General features: G+C 41.4%; 1 protein-coding gene across 4 annotated transcripts in view; it reads left to right on the forward strand.

Moving 5' to 3' along the window:
• The window catches only part of atxn1a (ataxin 1a), a 141,312-nt gene extending 115,961 nt beyond the window's left edge, over positions 1–25,351 (forward strand). For all 4 annotated transcript variants that reach the window (XM_047384367.1, XM_047384368.1, XM_047384369.1 and 1 more), the window contains 2 exons: positions 5,090–7,326; positions 20,267–25,351. In XM_047384367.1, coding sequence (XP_047240323.1) covers positions 5,536–7,326; positions 20,267–20,869 — 2,394 coding nt within the window. In that variant the 5' untranslated portion in view covers positions 5,090–5,535 and the 3' untranslated portion in view covers positions 20,870–25,351. The remainder of the gene's footprint in view (positions 1–5,089; positions 7,327–20,266) is intronic.
• The last annotated feature ends 1,639 nt before the right edge of the window (positions 25,352–26,990 follow it).

A 26,990-nucleotide genomic window follows, 5' to 3' on the forward strand; every position in this document is an offset into this window, starting at 1 on the left:
CTTGCATGCAGGCTTTTACCTTTCAACAAGCTTCCCAGAGAGCACACTCACGAGCTTTTGTAAAGTTGATCTGTGTGTTTGTGAGTGTGAGTACGGGAGTCTGATCCACATGGAGGGCATTCAGCTTGGGTTACGCATCATATGATATCTGCACATTAACACACAGACTCACACACGCTGCAAGCTCAGCAACTCGCAAGTGACTTAGCTTTTCAGCAAATCTGTGTTTAAGTGTCAGTTTCACTGTGAAAGTACTGTCTTTTTTTGTTATGTAGGTCAGCTGAAGCTCTCCCTGCTTTCAATGCATCTTGAGCCTATCTTCCCAGTTCTCTTTTTTACCATCATGAGATGGTTCCTGTTTTTACTCATCACTCTCTGTGCTCAACAGTTGTGGGTGGTGTTCTGGTGTTTCCTTTTCTTTTTCTTTTCCAGTCAATAGCACCACTAATGTGATTAAAGTGTTTATTTTTTACTATTCCAAATGTGTTTCTGTCTTGTGATTTTGCAGGATGTAGAGCTGTATGCTGAGGATTATATAACAATTCCTGTAGTAAATTTCCCAGGTTTTTTACAAATAAATTATAGTTGTAGAGTGAAAAAGTAATCTTTACAGGTTTATTTACTTTTTGTTTCTTGTCACAATCAAAGGTTTCAGATCATTAGGCAAATATATCAGATTATGATAGCCTCAGTAATAGTTTTTAAGGAATTATATAATTTATTAAGAGAAAAAAAGCTATCCAAACCAAGCTAACCCTATCTGTGTAAATAAGTGCCCCATAAACACAATCACTTACTGGCAACAACTTCCATCAATCATTGGGAATTATTGCCAATGACTCTTTTACATCACTGTTGCCCACTCCTCTGTGCCGACATTCACTGTGCCACATTGGAACGTTTTTGAGCACAGACAGCATATTTAGGGCTGTTTAAGCCACCCATTCCAATGGCAGTAAGGTCCAGACTTTGACTATACTGCTTCAAAAACCTATCTTTGTGGAGCTACTGATGGATGCTTGTGTGCTTTGGTCCTTTGTCTTACCTGCGTGACTCTGAGCTTAAGGTCACAAATGATGGCTGGATATTCTCCTTCAGGAATTCCTGGTGAAGAGCAGAAAGTTTATTACTGTTTCATGTTTTGTCATTGGTTGACTATTGTACTCACTATGGTTTACTGGAATCCCAAAGCCTAAGAAATGTCTTTGTAATGTTATCCAGACAGATATATCTAAATTGCTGTCACATTAGGTTTTGATGCATGGTGTGTTGCTTTTTGAGATCTTTTAGCCTACTTCATGTTGCCAGACAGGTTCTATTTAAGTGATTTCTTGAGTCTGCAGCTCTAGCACTTATCAGTCCTGGTTGTGGCTAATAAAATTGAACTCCACTTTTGTGGTTACTGCCACAGATAATTCACGGTTCAACAAGATGAGGGCCAAATTGGTTTTGGATAGCTCATCCATCATCTGTGATTATTTTACAAGTTCTTGGACCTTTTCGCACCCATGTTTTATATATGTTTTCTACACATTTTCAGTAGTTCAGATTATTATGAAACTGTACTAACAAAACACTGCTAATCTCTGAATTTAAGCATCAGCTATATGAGCACAGTTTACTCTTAAAACTAACCACTGTACTCTTTGTACATTAAGGCAAGTGAACCTAGAGTTAAATTGAGGAATAATATCGAAGAGATTCTAAGAGGCAAAAAAAAAAATGAATTCTGTTTTGGGAGAACACTGAGAGCATTAAACCATTAGATGGAAGAATGATAATTATGTGAAATTATATTGCTGGAGAAGTGGGCAGGCTGAGGCCGGAGAATGGGGTAGAGGTGGACTAGCAGAATTGAGCCAATGAAAAGCACACCTCAGCATTTAAACGTCACCTATCAACCAGCACCATTCAACACACCTCTGAGTCATGGCTGCCTGACTGAACAGAAATTCTCATAGTTTGAGTGTGCCTCTTTAAAACAAAGCTTGTCTGTATGTGTAGGCTACACTTGCACTTGTACCCAATTTGCACATGTGTTCACTTCTTTTCCTGCTCAGTGGTTGTGTTGTAGTATTTACAGTAAACACAGAAAATCTGCTCTAGAGGCAAGAAGTTCCTTGCCCTGTGGAGTAACCCTGCGCATGCACACCCAAAGAAAAAATCCAAAGTTGATGCAGGTATTACTGTTCTGCAAGAAAGGGTTCTCAGGCTTATAAAATATATCTGGAAGGTTATTGTTTAGAAATAGTTTTCAAGGATTTATTTCTATAGGATTTCTCTGTATGTCGATGATGTTTTCTTGGCCAAGGAGAAAAACCCTTTCCTAAGTGCAAAGTGGGATGAAAACCTGGTGGAGAACAGGCCATGACTGGATAGCAGAAAGACAAGATATGTGATGCAAGGAGACACCATCTGGATCTTATCCAGTTTAAATCTGTATCTTTTCTAGTCTAGGCAATACCCTGCTGAGCTAGTAAAAATGCATTGTTGAAGCTAACAGAGTTCAGTGGAACCACACGAAAAGTTATAGTTCATGAGATAATTGTGCATCCAGTTTATCTCTGTGGCGCTAAATCTCAGCCTGCCACCATGAAAAAGAAGCATGCATTGTACAGTATAAAGATGTACATGTTCTGGTAGGTGCTTGGTGTATTCTCCTTGGCTGGACCAGGCCAAGCTCGCCTTCTCTGATATGGCTACATCATCTGAAGCAATAAAAAATCAGTTGCCAAGCCCTGGGTCTCAGCTCAGGTAGGTGCCGACAACATGAGTGTCCCAAGAAACAGTGGTAACACTGAATCAAGCAAGAGGAGGAGGCTAATCAAGGAGAGCAGTCAACAGTTTGTTGGGAGAAGTGGAGATGATCACACAGGACCTGAAGTTGCACAAGCACAGAGAAAATTATGATTTCTACAATTTGCCTGATGAGGAGCAATTGTGACCCATTTGGCCTACTTTTACTTCATTTTATATTGTATAAAGAGATTTTTTTAAAAGATGTCAGACATCAGGCATTTTATTTCTATGTTAACATACTTTCAAAAGGTGGACAGGCTCACTGTGTCTTCTAATTATAGCAGACCTTAAAAAAAAAGTTTTTATCATAGGAAGATTCTTATCCACACTGCATTCTACTCTAATTAATGAACTGGTAATGGGTGTTAATAATAAGTGCTAGATCATTATAATTTTAACTTCATCACTCCACCTATTGAAAATAGTGGAGTCTTATCTTTTAGTTAAAGAGGTAACATTTATTTTGTCAAACAACAATTTTATGTTTTGCACTATTTTAACCCATTACATATGCTTTGTTTTACACCAGATTATTAATTAAGACAATTTATTCACTATTTATTTCAGAGGTTTTAATGGTGCAAGGTTCAGTCACATCAGAACCCAGCTGAAATGACTTTCTGAAATAAAAAAGCAAAACATTCTTGCTGTGCTAAGCTGTGTTCTGCATAGATTCATAGTGTGTGCTTCTTATGCAAGAAAATACGCATGTCACATTTTACTCTTTTTGCGCTGCGTTGTTTGTAAGTAAAGTTGGTCTGCGTTTCAAGAAAAGTATGTGAACATAATTAAGGACAACCAGGTGTCACCACTTGTGTGCACCGTAGTGATGTGCCTGCTTATGTATGAGTGATTGTGTATTTATAAGTGTACCTTATTGAAGTCCGTATATATTATTTATAAGTTCACACCAAGCTGTTCTTCTTTAGCAATAGGGAGTTATAGTTAACAGATGGCACACATCACACATATATATTCACGATTACACGGTTTATGCATTTCTGCACACAGCATTCAGTAATATCTGCCTGTTAAAGAGACTTGGATTATAATTTTTGTTTTATACACCTTGTCTACCAGAAATGTTTGCAAACAAGATTTTCTGGATGACATGACGTTTATAACAGATGCAGTTGATACCTGACATTTACATATACTTTCCTTACAGATATTTAATGAGACCTGTTTTAGGTTAGGTAGGATTACCAAAGTTAATTATATTTCCTAAATGACAAATCAATAAGAAATATTTAGTTTTTTAAAGGCTTATTTTTTTTTTACTTTCTTCAAAATCAGAAGTGTACACACATTTTATATGTATGTGGTAGAATTGCCTTTAACCGTATGAATTAGGTTTAATGTTTTGGGTATGCTTCCTCAAATTCTTCACAGTAGATTGCAGGACGTTTGGCCCATTCTTCCTGACAGAACTGGTGTAACTGGAGTCACATTTATAGGCTACCTAGCTCACACATCTTTTCAGTTCCTCCTGCAAATTTTCTATGGTACTTGGATCTAAACTTTGTGATGGCCACTCTAAAACATTGACTTTGATGTCCTTTGGCCACTTGGTAACACAATTGGCAGAATGCTTAGAGTAATTGTCCAATAGGAAGACCCATGTGAACCAAGCTTTAGCTTTTTGACTAATGTTCCTTCTGTATTTCCATCTATTGGTTTTTCCTCATGATGCAATCTATTTTGTAAAGTACACCAGTCTCTCCTGCAGCAAAACACCCACACAACATGATGCACCTGCCTCTGTACTGTGTTGTAATGGTGTTTTTAGGCAGGCAAGCTTCCACTTTCTTTCACCAAACGTAACAATAGTCATTAGGCCAAACGCTTCAATTTATCAGAGCACAGGACATGTCTTCAAACATGAAGTGTTTGTGCCAGTGTGCATTTGCAAACCATTTTTTTGGGGCGATAGCTACTCTTTGAGTGGCCTTTCAGCCTATGCTGGTACAGGTGTCACTGTAGATAATGACCAACTTCAGCCAGCAATCTTTACAAGGCCTTTTGCTTTTGTTCAGGTGTTGATACAAATATTTCTTACCAAAGCATGTTCATCTATGGGATACAGAACTTGTCTCCTTCCCCTTCCTAATTGTTTAAATCAAAGACATGTCACCTTTATACTATAGAAATTAGATCAGAAAGAGACTTGTAGAAGTCTGCAATGCTTTTATGCAACATGAATAGCCTCATATTCCTACTACCTGTCTTTTTGTTTCTTATCCATTTAATTATTTACTCTTTCAACAGTTTGTGTGTCTCTCTTCCACAGGCTTTCATTGTGTGTGGAAAGACTTTCTTTTGGAGGGAAATGATTCCACATGAAGTACAACACACTCGGCCCCCCATCATCCTCTGCAGCAGCAGCAGCAGGCATAACGTTGTGACGCTCTCCCCTACCAGACTGGACTCGCCCCTCTGCCACTAAATATTCCTGGACCGGTCAGGACGCCCCACTCCTTCCATTTACCAACCTTCCATATCGTCAGTTCAAATCCTCACCTGTCAGTTGGAACATATTTTTTGGCAACTGTTTGAAGTGAAATGGTGGCAAGGTTTTGAAAGTTTATTTATCCTTAATTTTAAAAAAAGAATTGAGCATTAATTAGCAAAAACAAAATAAGGATCAAAGGAAAGTGAACAAGACAGTCAGAGGGAAAGTGCAAAACAAAAAAAGGATATAGCAAGTACAGTTGAGAGGCGTGAGGTGAAATCAGCATGAAGTTGAACCAGGAGCGCAGCAATGAATGTCTGCCTCCCAAAAAGAGGGGCACATCAAGCACGTTACCACCTGAGAGTCGCTCTCCTGCTATACCAGCTGTTAGCGACAGGTCAGAGAACACGGCCTGCTATGTTAGTGCGGCAGGTGGAAATGAAAGCAATATTGGTACACATCAAAGCTTCAACAAAACTGGGCCCCAGTATAAATCCCCCTCCTCTTTATCAGATGCATCCTCCTCCTCTTCCTCTTTGAGGCTAGTATCATCTCTCCCTACAGTGTACACTTCCCCCTTATCGCAATCCACAATTGGAGGAACAGTCCATTACACACAACTGCCTCCCAATATGCAGTTCATTGCCTCATCCTACAATACTCCATATACAAGCTACGTTTCCCCTCAGATACTCCCACCTCCTCCTCCACCTCTTTCCTCCTCTTCAGCCACACAGAGACCCTCATACACAGAGACGTCACTTGCTCCAACGCTGGTCCCCAAACAGGATCAGCTTCGAGTGTCCGCAGGACGTACCTCCATGCCTCCCCCTTCTATGGACCCTTTGCCCCATCATATTCAAATGTCAACGTCTCCAAGGACTGTGTCGTCACCTCATCACCAAGGAGGCACTCACCTACTGTCCCAGTCCATGCATCTCCACCAATCATTGGGGAAATATACAGATGGATATAGCAGAAAGGAGGAAGGTACCAGACCCAGAGAGCTTCATAACGGGGAACTGGAGAGGGGCAGGAGGTTTGGACCCTCAGCAGAGTCTGGTCACTCGAAATCAGGAGGTAAATCAAGGGAAGACAGGTCCTCCTTGTCTTTCTTTGAGGCCCGTCATGTGGTCCTGCCATCAGACTACTCTACTCACGATCACTTAGGGTTAAGAACCTCTGTCATGTTAATGCCAAACAGCCATGGGGACCACCAGTTAGTACCACCTAGAGCCAGCCCTGAGAAACTGACAGCTTCTGCCTCCGCACACCTGGAGAAGGGCAGCATGGGTAAGCCTGTCAGTCGCCCACCCTCCTCATCCAACACCACCTGCTCTTTCACATTTCCACCCCCACTAAGTGCAGACAGTCTGAAAGCAGCTGTCAGCACACTGCCGCCCCAGACTGTTATCCAGACCACCCACAACACTTCAGAGCCACTGTCATTAGGACTCCCTTCAACGAGCATCTACTCACAGCAACCTCTTATTGGTTACATTACAGGGGGCAGTGGGAGCAGCTACCACACAAGCCTACAGCAACACTTGCTCATTCCAGGCACCCAACCAGTCATCATCCCAGTTAGTGGAGGTGGGGTCCCCACGCTGGAGCCTGTAACCTCCTCCCACATTACATCATCATCCCAAGCTGCACCTTTTCCCGCTACACTCCCACACGCATACATTGCTGCCACTGCCCCAAAAGGAGAAACTTTGGAAACCCAAAGCAGCATGTTCAATGTGGCTGCTCCAGGTGCAGTGGTTCAAGCCCAGCTTCATCTCCCCATTGTTCCTGTTCCACCAGGGCTAGTTGCAGCTTCCACTCCTCCAACCCATTCAAGTACAGTGGTGCCCCCCTCACTCCCGCCATATTTTATCAAAGGTTCCATAATCCAGCTGGCAGATGGCGAGCTGAAACGCGTGGAGGACCTGAAGACAGAGGACTTCATCCAGAGTGCAGATATCAGCAGTGAGCTAAAGATCGATTCATCCACAGTGGAGCGCATTGAAGGGAGCCACACCTCACCTAACTTTGCAGTTGTTCAGTTCTCAGTTGGGGAGCATCGTACACAGGTGGGAAAAAAAAATAACACTTAAAAATGTATTATGTCACTTGTCATCATGGTTAGTACTGCAGTTGTTAATATAAGTCAAGATTAAACCACTTATCATGTAAGTTACAATTTCAGTTTAGGGTAGGTTTAAGTTTACATATAATAGTCATTGGCATGACTCTTAAGTTGTGGCAATTAGGAATTTATTTGAATCCTTATTTTTCCAGGTAGGAATCACTACAATCTGAATACCTTCAATACATTTTTGAAAAAAGATTTGGGTGGACAAATTTCAATTGTGGACAGAGTATACCTGCACACTCAAATACAGTCCTTTTCAATAAATTAGATTATTAGTGAAAAGTTAATTTATTTCAGTAACTCAGTTCACTAAGTGAAACACATTACAGGTCCTTCTCAAAATATTAGCATATTGTGATAAAGTCAATTATTTTCCATAATGTAATGATGAAAATTTAACATTCATATATTTTAGATTCATTGCACACTAACAGAAATATTTCAGGTCTTTTATTGTCTTAATACGGATGATTTTGGCATACAGCTCATGAAAACCCAAAATTCCTATCTCACAAAATTAGCATATCATGAAAAGGGTCTCTAAACGAGATATGAACCTAATCATCTGAATCAACGAGTTAACTCTAAACACCTGCAAATGATTCCTGAGGCCTTTAAAACTCCCAGCCTGGTTCATCACTCAAAACCCTAATCACTGGTAAGACTGCCGACCTGACTGCTGTCCAGAAGGCCACTATTGACACCCTCAAGCAAGAGGGTAAGACACAGAAATAAATTTCTGAACGAATAGGCTGTTCCCAGAGTGCTGTATCAAGGCACCTAAGTGGGAAGTCTGTGGGAAGGAAAAAGTGTGGCAGAAAACGCTGCACAATGAGAAGAGGTGACCGGACCCTGAGGAAGATTGTGGAGAAGGGCCGATTCCAGACCTTGGAGGACCTGCGGAAGCAGTGGACTGAGTCTGGAGTAGAAACATCCAGAGCCACCGTGCACAGGTGTGTGCGGGAAATGGGCTACAGGTGCCGCATTCCCCAGGTCAAGCCACTTTTGAACCAGAAACAGCGGCAGAAGCGCCTGACCTGGGCTACAGAGAAGCAGCACTGGACTGTTGCTCAGTGGTCCAAAGTATTTTTTTCGGATGAAAGCAAATTCTGCATGTCATTCGGAAATCAAGGTGCCAGAGTCTGGAGGAAGACTGGGGAGAAGGAAATGCCAAAATGCCAGAAGTCCAGTGTCAAGTACCCACAGTCAGTGATGGTCTGGGGTGCCGTGTCAGCTGCTGGTGTTGGTCCACTGTGTTTTATCAAGGGCAGGGTCAATGCAGCTAGCTATCAGGAGATTTTGGAGCACTTCATGCTTCCATCTGCTGAAAAGCTTTATGGAGATGAAGATTTCATTTTTCAGCACGACCTGGCACCTGCTCACAGTGCCAAAACCACTGGTAAATGGTTTACTGACTATGGTATCACTGTGCTCAATTGGCCTGCCAACTCTCCTGACCTGAACCCCATAGAGAATCTGTGGGATATTGTGAAGAGAACGTTGAGAGACTCAAGACCCAACACTCTGGATGAGCTAAAGGCCGCTATCGAAGCATCCTGGGCCTCCATAAGACCTCAGCAGTGCCACAGGCTGATTGCCTCCATGCCACGCCGCATTGAAGCAGTCATTTCTGCCAAAGGATTCCCGACCAAGTATTGAGTGCATAACTGTACATGATTATTTGAAGGTTGACGTTTTTTGTATTAAAAACACTTTTCTTTTATTGGTCGGATGAAATATGCTAATTTTGTGAGATAGGAATTTTGGGTTTTCATGAGCTGTATGCCAAAATCATCCGTATTAAGACAATAAAAGACCTGAAATATTTCAGTTAATGTGCAATGAATCTAAAATATATGAATGTTAAATTTTCATCATTACATTATGGAAAATAATGAACTTTATCACAATATGCTAATATTTTGAGAAGGACCTGTAGATTAATCACATACAGACTGATGTTTTCCAGCTTTTTTTCTGTTAATTATGATGATTTTCCACTTACAGGTAATGAAAACATGACATTTAAGATTAGAATATTACGTCAGGCCAATAAAAAAGACGTTTTTCATCCAGAAATGTGGGCTTATGTTTAATACCTGCTAAAAGGTTGTTATTTTCAAAAGGTACTTTTAATCTGACAATCGAGCCTCATTGGAATGCATATTCAAATTTGTTGTATATCACTGTATATGCATACACCCATTTAAGATTTGACATTACTGTGCCTGAGAATAATTCTGGCTGGATATTAAACCCCTTATCTAAGCAGAATAGATACAGCTCAATCCAGTGGGCAGTGGCCCAGTTTTTAGCAAAATCCACACATTTTTAATAGGGTTGAGGTCAGAGCCAATCCCCAAGCTTTATGTTAGTCTGCTTTATGCATCCCACAACAGGTTTTGATGTGCGTTAGGGATCACTGTCCAGTTGCTACACCAAACTGTGTCCAAATTTCAAGAATTTAGCTGTAGATTTGAAGTGAAGTTGGACATTTTCAAGGAAGTTGTTTATATTTAGTCCCCACTAGAAACAAAACAGATCCTCAACATAGTGATAGGTGATATGAACTTAAACTTTTAGATTTTTAGTTTTGTGGTATCTATTGTGATAACAAGTATTTACAACTTCTTTTCAGGCTTTTTAGGGATCTAAATCTTAAGACAACATGTCGTGGTAGGCTAAGCCCCACAAACACAAATATGTCTCTAAGAAAATATACCATTTTGGAAATAGGCTTCTTCAGGACACTAGTTAAATCCTGTGCAACCAGTTTACTTTTATCTGATGGTTGATAGTTTGGGTGATCTTGTTGAAAATGGTCACAAATGGGTGTGACAATGATTCCAAATAATCTTTAGAACTGATTTTTGAATAGACCAATTAAGCTTCTGAAATGCTTAAAAAAAAAGCTAAACTATCAGGTTTATATGGGCTCTACTAATTCTACCCAGAAGAGTGGTCAAACATACAGCCAGAATTATGGCACAATTTGAGCTTGTATGTAAAATTTAGATACTGTGTGAATTAGACAAAATCCAGATTAAATTTAAAGTTGAGCCACAAATGTCGAAGGTCATGGTTGTATCCTTCCACCCTGAACATAGAGCAGTTTAAATTTATTAATAAAAGTCCAATATAAAATGAAATTCATGTTGATAAAGAGTGTATTTACACTTCTGACTAAAACTGTATATACAAAAAAAACATTCCTGTTCCCTTCCATGCAGGGCTATATTAGCACATATGTGCCTTGTAAGAACTATTGCCCTAGTTTTTTAAGTCAACCTTGCAAAAAGACTATAGTGTCCTAAAATTAAAGGTAACCCTTATAACAAAACAGATTCCAAGAATGCACTGCTAAGAATAATCCTGCAAATTTAATTTTTCTAACTTTGTTGTGTTAGAAATGAACAAAATGCCAGACTATCAGTTAAAGTGGCTGAAATTCTGCCTTAAAATCACTCCCAAATGGCTGTTTCCCACTGCTTCTATTATTTAAACAAAGTTAATAAGTTATCAACAGTAACTTTTACACAAGGACAATTGAAGGATTTATTTTTTTGTTTGAAAAAATTATTTGCTAGAAACATTCAAGAATTCATTGAGATGCTTTATTTTAGACTTCCTGTTTTATAAACCGTTTTATCACCTGCAGGTATACTAAGACCTCTAATAGAGTTTTATGTTTATTCATATGTGCTATAATTATGTTGAATGACAAGTGTTGAGCTGCTTCCATCTTAATTACTTTATTATCATGAATCTCAGGACTCGCCTGTTCCCCCGCTAATTAACGTTATTGTACTTGAATGACAGTCCTGTTACAAACATGTTCTTATTATGAGCGTCACAGAAGTTCAAAGAGTTGAGATCTGGAACCTTCTTGTCAGCCTGTTAAATTATTAAGTAAAGCAGGCAACAAAGTATACCCTTATAGTGGAGTAACACATCTTCACACCCTATCCAAGATATTTAAATATTTTCTATACAACTATCTTCTCCTACAATACTTTGTATCTTTTATTTAGTGAAACAGTTTTCATTCATTTTAGTGTACAGTGTTTCAGTTTAAGGCAAACAAATGAAACTTTAAACTTGAGAAAGCTCTCATAGAGTACCTTTAAGTTGCCATAAGACCCTAAAGCTGTAACAGTAATACATATTAACACTTGATTATATAATTATAATTATTGTCATTGGACTCCAGCAGATTAAAGAACACTTTTTGAAAGACTTCTTTACTAATGCTAAAAAACAAGAATTTCTGCCCTAATGCAATGAATCCTAAAGGAGCTGGTGTAGAGCATAAAGAAAATACCCTTAAAGGGGGACATATAATGCTTTTAAATTCTTCCTTTACAAGCTTAAATCATACAGTTGTCTATAAAAAGTAGAACTACAATGCTTTGGTCTGAATTCCTTGTTATTGTAGTTCCACAGGCTCCTCTTTTTACCCCTGTTCTGGGGTGCGTCTGAGAGCAACCCGTTTTGATGCTGGTTAAATGCTGTTGGGACGCTTCACACCCCGCCCCGCTCAAGGTCAAAGAGCGTTCCACATTAACCCGTTCAGCCATTTTTGTTGTTTGATAACAGAGATACAATTATCTAGCGGCGCAGAAACAAGACAAAAATTACAAAATCAATGCAAAACTGTTTGTTATAATACTATTCAAAACACGCAGTATGGTTATGTGCCCACGGAGCTAAAAGCAGCACACAGCACTAACATAAGCAGAAGGCACGCTGTTACTGCTATCAAAACAATGGCCATTACGTATCAACACAATAAATTAATGTCTAAAATAAATGTTGTTATTTTAGCATTATTTGCAGCTCACCGCTTTGCTGTGTCCATCGTTTCCATAGACAGAAGGAACTGACCCCTTAATCACATGAAGTCTTCAAATTCTACAAATCCAAATCAGCAAATCCTTCTTGGTACTGACGGAGGTTGCTGAAAAACTCGTCCTTGAAGTAGAGGAAATAGGAATTTCTCTGTTGATGTGGGAAAATTTACATGAAAAATACAATGTAACCATGCACATTGTAGAGGTTCTGATGCTGGGGGACGGTATAATGAATTGTATGGGTTAATGCACCCAACAACCAAGCATTTAGACTTAACCACTTGCAGCGTCGGCATACTTGATCTTGGACTACAAAATTGCAGCAAGAAATAAAAATGGCGGATATGCGAAATTGATCAGCCGGAAGTCCACGACCTCATTGGGCTGTTCCACAGCAAATACTGTGACGTAACAGTTGGAAAAACGTAACTGAACAGACTGAAAACTGAACTGACTGAAAAATATGACCCAAACAGAATATAAAGATATCTATGCAGCACAAGGAGAAATTCAACTTTTTGGCACTTCTAGTACACAACAAAATGTATTTAAAGGCTAAAAAAGTGGATTTTGCATGATATGTCCCGTTTAAGCCTTTAAGGCTCCTTTATATACTGTTTATATACTGTTAAATACTGTGTTTGTTCCTATACAAGTTTGGTTAATTAAGTAACCAAGTAATATACAGGGGTTGAACAATGAAACCGAAACACTTGGTTTTAGACCACAATAATTTATTAGTATGGTGTAGGGCCTTCTTTTGCAGCCAATACAGCGTCAATTCGTCTTGGGAATGACATATACAAGTCCTGCACAGTGGTCAGAGGGATTTTAAGCCATTCTTCTTGCAGGATAGTGGCCAGGTCACTACATGATACTGGTGGAGGAAAACGTTTCCTGACTCGCTCCTCCAAAACACCCCAAAGTGGCTCAATAATATTTAGATCTGGTGACTGTGCAGGCCATGGAAGATGTTCAACTTCACTTTCATGTTCATCAAACCAATCTTTCACCAGTTTTGCTGTGTGTATTGGTGCATTGTCATCCTGATACACGGCACCGCCTTCAGGATACAATGTTTGAACCATTGGATGCACATAGTCCTCAAGAATGGTTCGGTAGTCCTAGGCAGTGACGCGCCCATCTAGCACAAGTATTGCGCCAAGGGAATGCCATGATATGGCAGCCCAAACCATCACTGATCCACCCCTATGCTTCACTCTGGGCATGCAACAGTCTGGGTGGTACACTTCTTTGGGGCTTCTCCACACCGTAACTCTCCCGGATGTGGGGAAAACAGTAAAGGTGGACTCAGAGATCAATACATGCACCGAACATCCCTTTCAGACAGCTTCCTCTTGCGTCCACAGTTAATTCTGTTGGATGTGGTTCGTCCTTCTTGGTGGTATGCTGACATTACCCTGGATACCGTGACTCTTGATACATCACAAAGACTTGCTGTCTTGGTTACAGATGCGCCAGCAAGACGTGCACCAACAATTTGTTCTCTTTTGAACTCTGGTATGTCACCCATAATGTTGTGTGCATTTCAATATTTTGAGCAAAACTGTGCTCTTACCCTGCTAATTGAACCTTCACACTCTGCTCTTACTGGTGCAATGTGCAATCAATGAAGACTGGCATGAAGACATGAAGACAGATGCATCTAGGTAGTACCTGCATCTGTGTACATTTTAAAAACTTTCAACCTTAGTTTTTTGTCTCTTTGCCATTGTTGATATTCATCTCCTACAGGAATTAATTTTTCTTTTGAAATTTCTTTGCCAGTCTCGCCACTTTAAAGTTCTATTGGACCCATTTGACTTGCTCCGAACTTAAGTCGTTTGAGCCGGCTCATTTCTTCACACTGCATTATGTGCCTCAGCCATGCTTCCTGGTTTCTACCTCGTCTCACCTTGTCCTTCCGAGGGGAATCTTAATGTTTGATCATCACAACTGCTGTAGGTAAAATATTTTTGAACCAGCAGCTTGAATTGGGAAGAAAAGGGATTCAAGTGATTTTGAAAGTGGCATTGTTGTCGGTTCCAGACAGACTTATGTGAGTTTTTTAGAAACTGCTGATCCGCTGGGATTTCCACAAGAAAACATTTACAGAAAAAGATAAAATATCCAGAGAGTGCCAGTTGTCTGGATGAAAATGCGCTGTTGGCATCAGATGTCAGACCCAACACATCAAACTTATTAGCAGAATGGCTACAGCAGCAGAAGACCACACTGGCTACCAATCCTGTCAGCTGGAAATGGAAAACTTAGGCTACCATTTGAACAGGATAGTAATAGATTGGAAAAAATGCATCCTGATCCGATAAATCTCCTTTTCAGCTGCAACGTTCTGATGGGATGATCAGAATTTGGCATAAAAAACATGAAAACCTGGATCCATCCTGCTTTGTATCAGTGTGTCAGGGTCTTGGTGCTGACATGATGGGCCCCCTTAGCACTGATTGAGCGTAATTTAAGCACCACAGCTTACCCAAGGATTGTTGCTAATAATGTGCATCCGTTAATATCCATTAATCCGTTATAACCAGAGTGTACCTATCTCTGATGGCTACTTTCAGTATGATAATGCATCATGTCACAAAAACATTTCTGCGGAATATTTCTGACACCTTTTTGAATCTGTGTCAAGAAGAATTTAAGCCGAAGACAAAAGCTGATCCTATCAAGTACTAGCAAGGTGTACCTTATAAAGTGACTAGTTTGAGTCAGTTAGAGAATGTGTTGCAAAACCCCACTGGTGAGAAATGTTTCAAAAAATGAGAAAGAAAAACCCTGGTGGTGGTGTATGGGGACCCATAAACTTCTTACCTATTGCAGAGTACTGTTCCCATCTCAACACTGTCCTGTTTTCATTGGCATCGCTTCGCAGGAAAAAAAAAATTTTGCAGCATTTTATGCTACTTAGATATTCTGGCTCATTTAGCACTTCCATACTACTACTACTACTTCCATACTACTTTCAAAGCAGTCGCATCGAAAGAAATATAATCTTGTTTAGCGAAAATGTGTAATGTTTTACTTTGTATCTTAGTGATGATAATTGCATCTTGAATTCATGAAGCACCATTTGGATTCTCTGTTTGAACTTTCAAATTTAAGAAGAAGTAAATACAAAGTGATTCTATTTTATGGTGTAATTTATGCAGAAGGCATATATTTTTTCTTTAAAAATATATTTAATAGTACTTGTAGTCTTCCGCTTATCCGGGAACGGGTCGCGGGGGCAGCAGACTCAGCAGAGAGACATAGTCCCTCCAGCGTGTCCTGGGCCGTCCCCTGGGCCTCCTCCCGGTGGGACGTGCCTGGAACACCTCCCGAGGAAGGCATCCAGGAGGCATCCGGTATAGATGCCCGAGCCACCTCAACTGGCTCCTCTCAATGTGGAGGAGCAGCGGCTCTACTCCGAGCCCCTCCCGGATGGCCAAGCTCCTCACCCTATCTCTAAGGGAGTGCCCAGCCACCCTACGGAGGAAGCTCAGTTCAGCCACTTGTATCCGGGATCTCGTTCTTTCGGTCATGACGCAAAGTTCATGGTCATAGATGAGGGTAGGAACGTAGACCGACCGGTAAATTGAGAGCTTTGCTTTTCGGCTCTGCTCTCTCTTCACCACAACGGACCGGCACAGCGCCCCCATTACTGTGGCAGCCGCACCTATCCGTCTGTCGATCTCCCACTCCATTCTTCCCTCACTCGTGAACAAGACCCCGAGATACTTAAACTCCTCCACTTGAGGCAGGAAATCCCCTCCAACCTGAAGAGGACAAGCCACCCTTTTCCGGTCGAGTACCATGGCCCCGGACTTGGAGGAGCTGATCTTCATCCCAGCTGCTTCACACTCGGCTGCGAACTGCCACAGCGCATGCTGTAGATCTTGGCTAGAGGGGGCCAGCAGGACCACGACATCCGCAAAAAGAAGAGACGAAATCCACTGGTCCCCAAAGCAGACCCCCTCCGGCCCTTGACTGCGTCTGGAAATCCTGTCCATAAAAGTTATGAATAGGACCGGTGACAAAGGGCAGCCCTGCCGGAGTCCAACATGCACCGGGAACAGGTCCGACTTAGTGCCGGCAATGCGGACCAAACTCCTGCTCCGCTCGTACAGGGACCGGATGGCCCCTAATAAAGGGCCCCCGATTCCATACTCCTGGAGCACCCCCCACAGGGCATCACGAGGGACACAGTAGAATGCCTTCTCCAGGTCCACAAAACACATGTGAACCGGTTGGGCAAACTCCCATGAACCCTCGAGCACCCTGTAGAGGGTATAGAGCTGGTCCAGTGTTCCACGGCCGGGACGAAAACCACACTGCTCCTCCTGAAGCCAAGGTTCGACTATCGGTCGGACTCTCCTCTCCAATACCCTGGCGTAGGCCTTACCAGGGAGGCTGAGGAGTGTGATCCCCCTGTAGTTGGAACACACCTTTCTTATGAAGGGGGACCACCACCCCAGTCTGCCAGTCCAGAGGCAGTGTCCCCGACCGCCACGCAATGTTGAAGAGGCATGTCTACCATGACAGCCCTACAACATCCAGAGACTTGAGGTACTCAGGGAGGATCTCATCCACCCCCGAAGCCTTGCCACCGCAGAGCTTTTTAACCACCTCGGTGACTTCAGCCTGGGTGATGAAAGAGTCCAACCCCGAGTCCCCAGCCTCTGTTTCCACCACAGAATGCGTGATGGCAGGATTGAGGAGATCCTCGAAGTACTCCTTCAACCGCCCGATAATGTCCTCAGTCAAGGTCAGCAGTCTCCCACCCCCACTATAAACAGTGTTGGCGAAGCACTGCTTCCCCCTCCTGAAGCGCCGGACGGTTTGCCAGAATCGCTTCGAGGCCAACCGGTAGTCCTTCTCCAGGGCCTCACCGAACTCCTCCCAGGCCCGAGTTTTTGCCTCTGCCACAGCCCGGGCCGCAGCACGCTTGGCCTCACGGTACCCATCAGCCGCCTCAGGAGTCCCACAAGCCAACCACAGCCGATAGGACTCCTTCTTCAGCTTGACAGCATCCCTTACTGCCGGTGTCCACCACCGGATTCTGGGATTGCAGCCGCGACAGGCACCGCAGACCCTACGGCCGCAGCTACGGGCATCAGCATCGACAATAGATGCGGAGAACATGGTCCACTCGGACTCTATGTCTCCAACATCCCCCGGGATCTGGTCGAAGCTCTCCCGGAGGTGGGAGTTGAATACATCACTGGCCGAGGGCTCCGCCAGGCGTTCCCAGCAGACCCTCAGTATGCGCTTGGGCCTGCCAAGTCTGTCCAACTTTCTCCTCCTCCAGCGGATCCAACTCACCACCAGGTGGTGATCAGTGGACAGCTCAGCCCCTCTCTTCACTCGAGTGTCCAAAACATGCGGCCAAAGGTCTGATGATACGACAACAAAGTCGATCATCAACCTCCTGCCTAGGGTGTCCAGGTGCCAAGTGCACTGATGGACACCCTTAAGTTTGAACATGGTGTTCGTTATGGACAATCCGTACTAATACAGAAGTCCAATAACAAAACACCACTCGGATTCAGATCGGGGAGGCCATTCCTCCCGATCACGCCTCTCCAGGTGTCACTGTCGTTCCCCACGTGGGCGTTGAAGTCCCCCAGCAGAATAATGGAGTCCCCAGGAGGGGCATTATCCAGCACCCCCGACAGGGACGCCAAGAAGGCCGGGTACTCTGCACTACCACTCGGCCCGTAGGCTGAAATGATAGTCAGAGACCTCTCCCCAACCCGAAGGCGCAGGGATACGACCCTCTCATCCACTGGGGTAAACCCCAACAGGAGACGGCTGAGCTGGGGGGCAACAAGCAAACGCACACCAGCCCGCCGCCTCTCCCCGTGGGCCACTCCAGAGTAGAAGAGAGTCCAACCCCTCTCAAGGAGATGGGTTCCAGAGCCCACGCTGTGCGTGGAGGCGAGCCCGACTATTTCTAGTCGATATCTCTCGACCTCCCGCACCAGCTCAGGCTCCTTCACCCCCAGCGAGGTGACATTCCACGTCCCTAGAGCCAGCCTAAGCATCCGGGGATCGGGCCGCTGAGGTCTCCACCTTCGTCCGCCACCCAATCCTCTTTGCACCGGTCCCTCACGGTTCCCCCTGCAGGTGGTGGGCCCACTGGGGGATGGCCTCGCTATTTAATAGTTATTTAATAGTCCGAGGTATTCATTCTTTACTTCCTGATGTTGTCTTTTCCCATACCATGAAGAGCAATCTTTAAGGGTTGTTAGAAAATCTGTAAACGTATACAAATATCTGTTACTCACTTTCAGTGTGCATTCAAGTAATTTCACCTCTGACCCATGGCTGACGTGGCACATCTGAAACCATCTTTCCTGCTTGCAGCTCCTCTTCAATGCTGCTCCCTACAAAAACTGACCATCTTTCAAAGACTCACCTTTATCCTTTGTGCTGTTTATATTTTAAGACCATTAGAAGATACTTTCTTCCTATACTACTTAAGGATAGAAAATACTGGCAAACATTTGTTTTGAGAAGGTTATTAAAATGTTTTAAAACTGCATTATTCCAAACATAACTCTCTTTTGCACATCTCTTTGTAAACTTGACTTTTAATATATCTAACTTCTTCTTCTTCTCCTCTTATTTTGTGTACAATACTTTAAATCCAGCTTTATTTTCATTGATTCTCAGGTTAAACTTCATAACAAAAACTGTCCTGATTATATTTGAAAGTGTCTTCTATGGTTTTTCTTGAATGGAGTCTATACTCACCGATTTAATGTCAAAATCTAATCAAAGAACGATTAAAAACACACTTGAGAGACATATATCTAGCTTTTTTAAACCATTCTTCCTGTTATTAGCATGTAAGATGACACTACTTTTCTGGATTGCAAGGTATCTGTAGGGTCTTAGAAGTATGTTGTGCTCAATGTTAGGCTTTAAAAACTCTTTAATGTTCCCAGATTATTCATATATTTTTTTCAGCTTTTTATTTTTTGTTTTCTTTTCATAAATCTTCTGGAGGAGTTTGTTCATTCCATATTTTGTAGTTGTGGAGTAAGAATTGAGGGTGTACAAAGACAGTCTATAAGCCCTTCTTTAAAAATATAGGGAATTATAATGAAAAACATTATGGTAAGTTATCTAACGCCATGTCCTTCATCATGGAAAAGCCAATATTTACAAGGATTGGATAAGTTAAAACCTAACTTTAGTAACTTGATATGAAGCTTAATTTTGCATTATAAGAAGTCACCTAGGGTTGCCTAAGTGGGAAAGCACTAGAGTCACATTGCAAGACAAGACAAGGTTATATTTAAATTTGCTTAAAGTTATTATGTATGTTAAATATAAATAGTCTAATAGCTAAACATATGTAATTTATGTAGGGTTTTATATGTAAATTTTGATGGAATTAAATATGGCCCTAAAGTCTTAAATTCAGTTTACTAAAACCTGCAACAACCTAGTGATCGGTTTTGTCATTTAGTTAAGAGAAACGGTTAAAAGAATTTACAAACTGGTTGACAACAACATCATAACAAGAACCACCATAGAGAAGAACAAAAGGCAATAGAGAAAAGGTTAGACACCAACTAGTTTTCACATAGTAGGAGTCATTACCTGCATTGTCAACAGAATCCTTCAAAATCATCAATATATTAAATAATTTTTTATGTTAGCAACACAGAGATGTCACTGAAAACTTTGCGATAAATTTTTCCATTTGTGCATGCCTGACTTCTCTCCAGGTACACTAGTTTTCCCATTTTCCAAAAACGTCTTAGTTTAATTGGAAAATTCAAACTAACTGCATGTTTTGAGTGCCTATGTCTTTGTGTTGGCTCATAGTAAAGTGTGTTGTGAGCAAATTAATGGTAAGAGATGCTGCAGTACTTCCATAATCTGGCCAAGCGGGATCATTCAGATATAGAATAAATTTGACCCAAGAAAACAACAAGTTTTCAAAGCACATGTTTGGAACCATATTTTGTACAAGTGTTTTGTGTTTTAATGTTTCCTTATTGCCCTTTTCTCTAGGTGAGTGTGGAGGTGTTGCTTGAGTATCCCTTCTTTGTGTTTGGCCAAGGGTGGTCTTCATGTTGTCCAGACCGGACCACTCAGCTTCTGGCGCTACCTTGTACAAAGCTTTCTGTGGGTGATGTGTGTATTTCACTTACTCTCAAGAACCTGAAGAATGGTTCTCTGAAGAAGACACAATCTCCGGAGCCAGGCAACGCTTCAGTCCCTCACAATAGCCACGGGTACCTTAAACCCCCCAGAGCCATCTCAGAAGCATCCCAGAGCTGCATTGTGGGAAATTCCAGGCACAGAGAGCGCGAGAATGGGATCAGCCAGCAGGGGAGCGGTGAAAGTGGGAATGGAAGTGGAGGAGACACCAGAGCGGAAAACGGAGATCTCACATTTTGTGAAAGAGGATCTGTTTCCAAAGATAAAGTTGCCGGGAACACAGACGGCGGCTCCAGTAAGCCGACAGGAAGCAGGAAGCGAAGGTGGTCTGCCCCTGAGAGTCGAAAAGTTGAAAAATTAGAGGAGGAGCCCCCATTGACCTTGCCCAAACCTTCCTTCATTCCTTACGATGTGAAAGTCAGCATTGAGGGAAGGTCAAATATTGGCAAGTGAAAGGAAAGCAGGGCTGTTGAAACACTTGAGATTACAATTATAATAAACAAAAAAAGATTCTACAGAAAAAAGGAATTCCCCCATTAATGTTTCATTTGTTTTTTTGATTATTAATTTTTTTCTATCTTGAATACTGTACTGTAGAGGTAACTGTACCCTACGGCGTATCACCTTACATATTATCACATGAGCAAACGGTGCCGATTTTGGTGATATTTCTTGAGATGATGTAGGCTGAGGGATCGGTGAAGAGTGCTGATATTTGTTATTGGTGGCTCTGTGGCGCACTGCTACTCTGCTTGATGGCTCTGCCCAGCCACCGACGCAATACACAGTATGTAAATTTGAAGCTGATGCAGGCGCTCTTGGTTTTCTTGACAAAGATTTAATTCCCTGGGCGCTTGTAGCAAGAATACCTGGACAAAAAACAATTCAGCCACTGAGAGTTGGCAAGTTAGCGGTAAAACATCAGTTGATTTTAAGCATGATGGATTTGCAGCTAAATCCTGAATGTAATTATTAAATTAGATTGGTTTTGGTACAATTCAACTCCATTTCTGTAAATGCATCAGAACAAACCACGCAGATCATCGAGCAGAGCTAGTGCGTCACACAGTAGAGAGGGAACAACACTTACTCTGCTTACTTTATTGCCAGCAGAGTCTTTACTTTTATCTGTAGCATTTTCATCTTAATGTTTTAATTACTTTAACCTCTCATCTTTTATCTCACCAGATAGTTGCTTTAAATGATTGTCAAAAAAACTAAATCAGGGGTCATTTATTCCTTGATTGAACCCTAATTGGGTCATTGTTGGTGTATAAATCTGAGATACCCTAACCTGATACATACAAGTGCAAAACACACTGTGTTGGTGAGCATCGCTTTAAGAAAAGATGATTGTGTACAATCCTAATTGTATTTGATGAATTGCTTTGTATTTTTGTCTGTCTAGAAGAGCTGCGTGAGAGGAACAAAGAGAATTTTGCATGTGAGCTCTGAGAGGGTGGGGATGTTTCAAATCGATGTAAACACCTGTCACACTCACCCTACAGCCAACAGACCTTAGTTGTATCTTTATTTACACTGTACTGTATGTTTTTAGACTTTTTTTTTTTTTGTTATTTGGAAAAAGTAGAACGTAGCAGCAGCACTTTGGAGAGGAGAAGCGTTTGGAAAAGTGACAGGGAGCAGATGTGCCATGGAATCACAAAGCAGTGGATGAATGTGACAGGTATAGATGAATTTCTAGGTCAGACATAGGGCGGGGGCGGGAGGTTAGTTGATTAAATTAATTACATGCATAGTCATTTACAATGCCTTGAAAAAGTGTTTTTCACATGATGTTACATCACAATCACAAACTTCAATGTTTTTTATTGGGATTTTATATGATATATCAACACAAAGGATGACATAATTGTGAAGTTGTAGTAAATCATTTCCAATTGTTTGAACAAATAAAATCTGAGAAGGTGTGACATGCATTTGTATTCAGCACCTCTAAGTCAATATTTTAGGTTGAGGCTTGTTGTCCTGCTGGAATTTAAACCCCCAACCACAGTCTTAAATCTTTCGCAGCCTCTGTCAGGTTTTCTTCCAGGATAGTTGTGTAGTTCCATCCAGCTTCTAACAAGCTCTGCCCAGTTCTCTCTCCCTGCTGAAGAAAGGCATCCTCACAGCATCCTGTTGCCACCACCATGTTTAACAGTTTGTATCGTGTGTTCAGTGTAATGTGTGTAGCAGTTGTCAAGTAGGCCAAAAAAAGTTTTTCGTGTTATCATTACTAGATCACCGTTTTTCACGTGTTTGCTGTTTGCCCTGCATGGCTTGTAGCAAACTTTAAAGGGGACTTTGAATGCCTTTCTTTCTACAGAGACTTCCTTCTTGCCACTATTTCATTCTGGCTAGATTTTTTCAGTGAACAGATGTATTTTTACTGAGAGTGAATTACACAGTAAAATCCAAACCATGTGTAATTTACTAGTTAACATCTGAAGCTTGCACTGGGTTTTATTTTGGGTATCGCATAAACAGGGAGTTGAATACAAATGCACACCACTTCGCAATTATGTGCTGCTTTTTGTTGGTCTGTCACGAGTGCATTAAGGTGTGTGGTTGCAGTGTGACAAAATGTGAAAAAAATGCTCTGTGGATTCTTTTGCAAGGCGCTGTATGTGATAGTAGACAAGTATTGGAATGTGTTTTCAAAGTTTGGGCTGAGGCATAAAAGTGAACATAGAAGACAGTTTTTAAACATACCAGTGATCTTCTGTGCTAAACCGAGAGCTTAGAAACTCACACCACACAATTTTGAAGGTCATCATGTATTTGTAACGTATGTGTGTGTATGATGCTGGTCTGTGTCTGTCCGTACAAACACACAGACAAAAAAAACAGTATAGACCACCCGTGAAATCAGTGACCTTTGAAATGTACTGTATTTGTCAATACACTTGTAGATTTCTGCAGGTGCAAGCATATTTGGTGCACGGTGTCCTTACTGCAAAGACACCAGTGGACTGACATTGGACTGGTGCACACTGCTAGCAGTGCTGTCATACTGAAAGTGCTTTGTGGTGTCTTTAGTATGGATGGGAATTTAGGTGTATGTGTGTGTGTATGTATGTGTGTGTGTTGTGCATAGGAAAGAGGTAGTTATTAGATATATATTTAGGAAATGCTTAATGTCCAGTGTTTCTACTTGGAGTCTTTACTTACGAGAATCTTGCAATTTGCACATTAGGAGGAGGGAGTTTGGTGAAGACATGATTTTCAGCAGCCCTGTCCTGAAACAAACTCTAGACCACATATAACACACTGGAGGAAACCAGGGTTCTTTCTGATCCACAACAGGCACTTCACACATGTAGAGCAAAGGCTTCTGCATCAGCTCATTTCATGTCAAATTACTTTAAGTTATTCGAACAAGAGGAGTGTTTAAATGTGCCTGCCTACTGAATTTGTTCAAAGATGAAGATTTTCTAGTGTTTCTCAAACAGACTCTTTGCCCCCAGTTGAGGCCACAGAGATGGAGTGACTCAAACATCTGAAAGCCATTATCACGAACATGTAACGATTACCTGTGCAAATGTGCTTGCCTGGTGGGCTATATGATGGAAGTTTAAAATCAGTGATGTCAAAGGTTGAACCCCCTATACAATGTCTCTCACATACAAAAGTTGATTATTCTGAAATGTAAATAATAAAAAACTAGCTGCTAAGTTTTTAAATTTCCCTTTTGTGAAACCCCATTCACACTGGACTAAGGCCACAAAAAATAAGCCAGGACATTGATGGTCTTTGAAAGGTCTTCTTTGATGCTTCAAGGAGGCAGTGTGATCCCCATTAATGGAGCAGGAGAGTTCCCCAAATGATGACCTTTGTGATGAGATCATGGTGATACGTTAGCGGCATATCTGGGTCCTGGGTGCTCAGTGGAGAAGCCTTGTAGCACCAATGGTAGCTAATCCATGGCGTATGGCCAGATTTTTTAAGGTAAATTGACCTCAGTCTAAGGCTACAACCTCATTATGCCCACACTAGACAGGCAGTAATCAAAATTATTTATTTTGATGCTTTAGGCACTGCAGCTTCTATATACATGGCGTCACCAAGCAGCTTAAATAAGCAATCCACCGTCCCAATAAATAAATATATTGCAACAACCAGGTAGGTAAGCACGGAGCTCCCTAAGGAATAGGATGCACACACACCTCCAAATTGTGAATCAACTGGTTGCTGAGAGCCCAAAGTAAGTTTTTGTAGGCTGCAGTTCAAATGTAAATTGTGCTAGCAAAAACTCCTCATCCTCTCATACTGTTGGTAATCTCATAAAAGACCAAATGATGTTGCTTCCTCCATAGCAAGGCTGACACTGGTGGTGGATGTGTAGATACCTCCCGTACTTGTATGGAAATTCTCCAGACTGTTCGAAAGCATTCACTGCAGATGAGATACCCATGGCAGTAGCATCATAGGACAATGGTCAGGAAAACACCAGGGAAAATACTGGCAAGTACTAAGACTGCAACAGTCTCACGCTTTAATGAGGCTTTCTAGATTTGTTACAACCCAGTGACATTCAAAAACAGTCAAGGAGCCACCCGGAGACCATAAGAATCTGAATCTGTAATGAAGGAAGCCTGACTACATTTCACCATGAGGTTAACATATTAGAGATCAGTCCTTCTGCTAGCATATCTGTTCAGTGTACTACTTCAGCTCAGATTTCAAAGTCCATCTTTAAATCATGGCTTATTGACATTTATCCCACAGGTTATAGATCACAACTAATCTAAGGGCAATGATGTTTCATGTGGTGAGTGTTTATCAGGTTGATGGCAGGATGGATGTGTGTTCAGATGGGTGGATCAGTCAATGAAACAAGATGGTCAATGGGAGTTAACGAGAAGACCTCAAGTGAGATTTGAAAATGCTTTATTTTTTTATAATAAAACAGGGTTTTCAGATCAACATCAACATAGTAGTGCTCTTTTATTTCTTTCATATTGAAATTTACTCAAGAGAAATAGAAAGAAAAGTATGTGTCCTTGTGTGTATGTATTTTATAAATGTATGTTTCCTGTTTTGTCTATCCACTCTTACCAACACATGAATAAGGAAACCACAACATTAAAACAAACCCTACCCCCACTCTAGTCATCCAAACCTTTGTATTCAAACAGATAAAACCCAAAAAATGTATACCAAAGCCTTATTATCCTACTGTTGCTTTGGTTGGCTTTGGAAAGCAATAGAAAAATCACATTCAGGCACTGTCCTCTTGAATGAGTGGAACCATCTCTGCTATAAACATTTAGAATATTCCTCCAGCATTTGATATTAATATACATGAATACACCTTGCTTCAACTAAAAACTCCCCCCTTACTATGAATTCTACTTTAATATCTTGAAATTGCAGTTGCAATACTAGTTGCTAGTTTCAGGGAAGACTCGTTTATATGCAGTAAGTGAATTTAATGCCCCTAAACCTCTTCTTTTTCCTGTTGATCAATCATTAATGCTGATGCTAATGTTTAGCATATATCACAATCACCTAATGCAACCTGCGCTTTGTGTCTGCCCAGCTCTGCCTTGTTGCCACAACTACATAGTGACCTCGTTAACTTTGTTTCAGGTACTCGATCACAGCCAGCTAACCTCCCAAGCACCTCCTCTTGAAGCAAAGCAATCGTTTAACGGCATGACAACCGTTACCTACCTTTCAGCGTGATCCTATCTAAATGTTAGTGTATACTGGCCATTAAAGGGATTTTTATTTTTGGAAAGGGATTCTGTAGAGAGGTTATGAGCAGCCAGTATCTTAACTGGAAGAGTTAAAATCCTGAATGAGCTAAGTTTGGAGAAAGAGTTTGAAACAGACAGTTGAGCTAAAGGCTAGTCAGAGTGAGTTCAGCTCCAAAATGGATTTCCATGCAATTTATGTCATAAACTTGTTTAGGCTGTGGTTCATTACTGAAAATGTTTCTTGTGAAACACATTGCATAATAGAAATTGAGTGTAACTGGCCAAAGATTTTTACACTGTATAAATTCCTATCTCTTGCAGGGTGCACTTAAAACCTTCATATGGAAAGTTTTGAGCAACTGACCAAATAGCAACATGGTTTTCAGTGTAATTAAAGGTCCATAAAATAGGTTTCATATGAGTCACAGTGAAATACTTAAGATTAGTTTTGAGATGACAAAAATTCACATTGATTTTGGTCCTATGCTGTGGACTGTTCTGTACAAATATCTGCTATCATCATCTTATGCTACTTTTCCATTCTGGTCTAAACTGATTTGCACCTCTTTTGACCCTGCTCTTAAGCTACTGTCACACTGTTTGCTACCTTGCCATGTATGGTAGCATATTAAAAAACATGTATTATGGAGGTCTAAATGCAAGGGAGTAAAGTGGATTTAGTTGAACATCGTCGAAGCATTACTTTTGAATAGTGCCTGTGTATTGGCATCAAGGGTGTGAAATTCAGTGTTCAACTGTGTCAGTGCAGCGCTTCTTACATTTGTGGTAATATCACTGTCCCTTTTCCCCCAATTTTTAAGGGTCCAATGGCCATATGTGAATGAGATGTCAGTACTCTTAATGCCCCC

This window comes from Girardinichthys multiradiatus, chromosome 13, assembly GCF_021462225.1.
Source record: "Girardinichthys multiradiatus isolate DD_20200921_A chromosome 13, DD_fGirMul_XY1, whole genome shotgun sequence".
Taxonomy (NCBI): Eukaryota; Metazoa; Chordata; class Actinopteri; order Cyprinodontiformes; family Goodeidae; genus Girardinichthys; species Girardinichthys multiradiatus.